This window comes from Manacus vitellinus, unplaced genomic scaffold, assembly GCF_001715985.3.
Source record: "Manacus vitellinus isolate BGI_N305 unplaced genomic scaffold, ASM171598v3 scaffold_21_pilon, whole genome shotgun sequence".
Taxonomy (NCBI): Eukaryota; Metazoa; Chordata; class Aves; order Passeriformes; family Pipridae; genus Manacus; species Manacus vitellinus.
The window spans coordinates 4,343,522-4,346,269 of record NW_021939546.1 but is presented as its reverse complement, the minus strand read 5'-3'; the positions used below and the strand labels follow the sequence as shown (position 1 = coordinate 4,346,269).

Genomic DNA, 2,748 nt, shown 5'->3' with positions numbered 1-2,748 from the left:
CGGGGGGCGGGGGGGCTGCGGGACGGGCATCCCCGAGAGTACCGAGGGTGGGGATCACTCCTGAGGAGCGATATCCCGCTTCGGGCAGCAGTATAGCGGCGCGCTGGGAAAGGTGACATCCCGTGAATGGATGCCCCGGGATGCTGCTGCCCCGGGATACTCCTTGCCTCGGGATACCCACTGCCCCGAGATGCTGTTGCTGCAGGGTGCTGCTGGCTCGGGATGCTCCCTGCCTCGGAATACTCCCTGCCGCGGGATGTTCACTGTCCTGGGATGCTGCTGCGCTGGGATGCTCCTTTTCCCGGGGATTATGTTGCACTGGGATACTCTCTGCCCCGGGATTCTGCTGCCCCGGCATGTTCACTGCCCTGGGATGCTGCTGCCCTGGGATATTCCTGCCCCGGGAAGCTGCTGCGCCAGGATGGCGTTGTGCTGGGATGCTCACTTTCCCGGTGGTACTCCTTGCCCCGGGATGCTGCTTCCCTGGGATGTTCACTGCTCTGGGGTGCCGCTGCGCTTTTCTCTTTCTCGCGGGGATGCTGCTGCACCGGGATAATTCCCTGCCCCAGGATGCTGCTGCACCGGGATGATTCCCTGCCCCAGGATGCTGCTGCCCTCGAATGATCATTATCCCGGGATGCTGCTGTCCAGGGATGCTCCTACCCGGGGATGCTGCCCATCTGGGCACACCACCTGCCCTGGAATGCTCACTATCCCAGGATACCTCCTGCACTCTAGGATAGAGCTGCCTAAGGAGAACAGAGCCCATCCTCTAGGAGTAACTCTGTCCCTTTCCTTCATCCCAAGAGGTCTGATTAAATTCCTTGCTCTTGGTAGCTTTGGGAAGTGCCCTAGGCGAGATGTTCCCAAGGCTGTGGGATGACCCGGGTGCCACTGTCCTCAAAGGGCCTGGGAAGCCAGGACAGCCGGGGGGGGGGGGGGAGTTTCCCTAAAATGCAGCCAGTGATAGTTGTCAGTTATAGCTGGGGCACAAACAGTGTTTTTTTCTGGGTGAAATACAACACCACAAAATGTTCCTGTTTCCACTGGTTGTTCCTGTGAGTTCTTAGAACACACAATGAGCTTTGCATGGAGCTTTTTTTAGGGAGAGGTGGGGACAAGGGCGTAAAAGGTTGGTTCAAGGCCAACTCCCAGGCTGTTGTGCTTCACAACTGGTTTCATTTCAGAGCTCAAGGGCTGTAGTTACAGCTTGTGTCACTGTGGCACATCCACGGGGTCACAGACTGTGTGGCCCTGGTGCTTTCAGCTGAGATTTCAAAGATAAGAGCACAAAGAGGCACCACCTCAACCCCCACAGACTTCTCATGTACTTCCTTCCACCTTTACTCCAGGACAATGTCCTTTGTATTTCTGTACTCTAGGTGTAGCAATAGCAATTTTTCTCATTGCTGTGGAATATGGGTTTTTTCCTCTTAATTTTTCCCCCATGTATCTCTATCCTGAGCTTAAGGTTGTTTCTAGTTCATTTCTCATCATTCACTCAATCATGGTTTACGTCTCACACTTCCCCAACCAAACCACTGATTAAATTATTTGAAGCCAGACTGTTTTTGCCTGTTGACTCAAATATTTTGGGTAGTTTTGCTGTCAGAAGAAGCTGTCTGAAGGGTGTTTACACAGTCACCAGGCAATTTCAGTTTATTGGAAGGCAGAGCATTTACTTGAAGAACCTTGGGGTGCTGTGTTTGCTCATCCTGGCAGTTACTAATCATCTACAGAAGGCACCACATGAAGAGGCTTTGGGGAAGCTGAGGCACTGCAGCAAGGCTGAAAGTTACAGCCTGAGGAACATCTGGATTTAGTTTAAAAACATTATTTATAAAACCTGGCTTATTGCCACAATATGCATTTTGGCAAATCTTATGTATTTTACATTCAATTTGAGTATTGGATCATTTAAAAACCATCCATTTCATTATCTAAAAACAACCTGAAATAACCATTTTTGTTGTTTTTGTATTAATATTCACATGGCAAAGACTATACTGTGCATGGAAATGCCCCTGGCATGAAAATCAGCCAAGATTTAAAGTAGTAATACTGGGATAAAACTACTTTCAAGCAGTTTGTTTCTGGTATGGCATCAGGTGCTTGTTGTGTATTCACTTCTGAAGTATCCAATGTATTCTCACTGCTTCTATAGTTCTGCAGGTGAAGGATAAAAAAGGGAATATTTGTTAATGCTTGTTGTAAAAAGTATTTGAAAATACTGAGCTCGGTTCAGGTTGAGCTTGAATAATTTGTGTGAAACATTTGTGTTCAGAACTTCCTGCATTGTGTCCATTAGAAAGGTCTCCTGAAATGAGCATTTGGGATTTTCTGAAGTTGTAAATCAATAAAACATGAAGATCTGTAAATTATATCCCCACTCTTTAAGAACTGTTAACGGGAAGTCATTTCTCTATAGGCAGCAAAATGCCATTTGCATGGATCGTGCCCTCAGCAATTTGGCTGGTGATGCACTTCACAGCAGGTAAGATAAATTTTTTTCCCTTCAGAAAAATGGTCACTTTAAAAGAAGCACCCAGGCTAAATAGGATGGGTTTTTTCAGCTTCTGTGTGGAGTGCTAGTGAACATCTTCCTTATTGGAGAGCAAAGAGTTGCTAATTAGTTATGCAGGGAGGTTATTAAGTTTATTTCAAGGTAGAACTGTTGGTTACATGAGAAAACAGCTCCACAATGAGCTCCACTGAGACTGGCAGAGCTCATGAACAGGGAGAAATGGT

General features: G+C 47.7%; 1 protein-coding gene across 1 annotated transcript in view; it reads left to right on the top strand.

The window, feature by feature from the left end:
• Positions 1–2,748, top strand: part of IL12RB2 (interleukin 12 receptor subunit beta 2) — a 16,457-nt gene that overhangs the window by 944 nt on the left and 12,765 nt on the right. The window contains exon 2 of the mRNA XM_008921991.4: positions 2,429–2,494. Coding sequence (XP_008920239.3) covers positions 2,437–2,494 — 58 coding nt within the window. The 5' untranslated portion in view covers positions 2,429–2,436. The remainder of the gene's footprint in view (positions 1–2,428; positions 2,495–2,748) is intronic.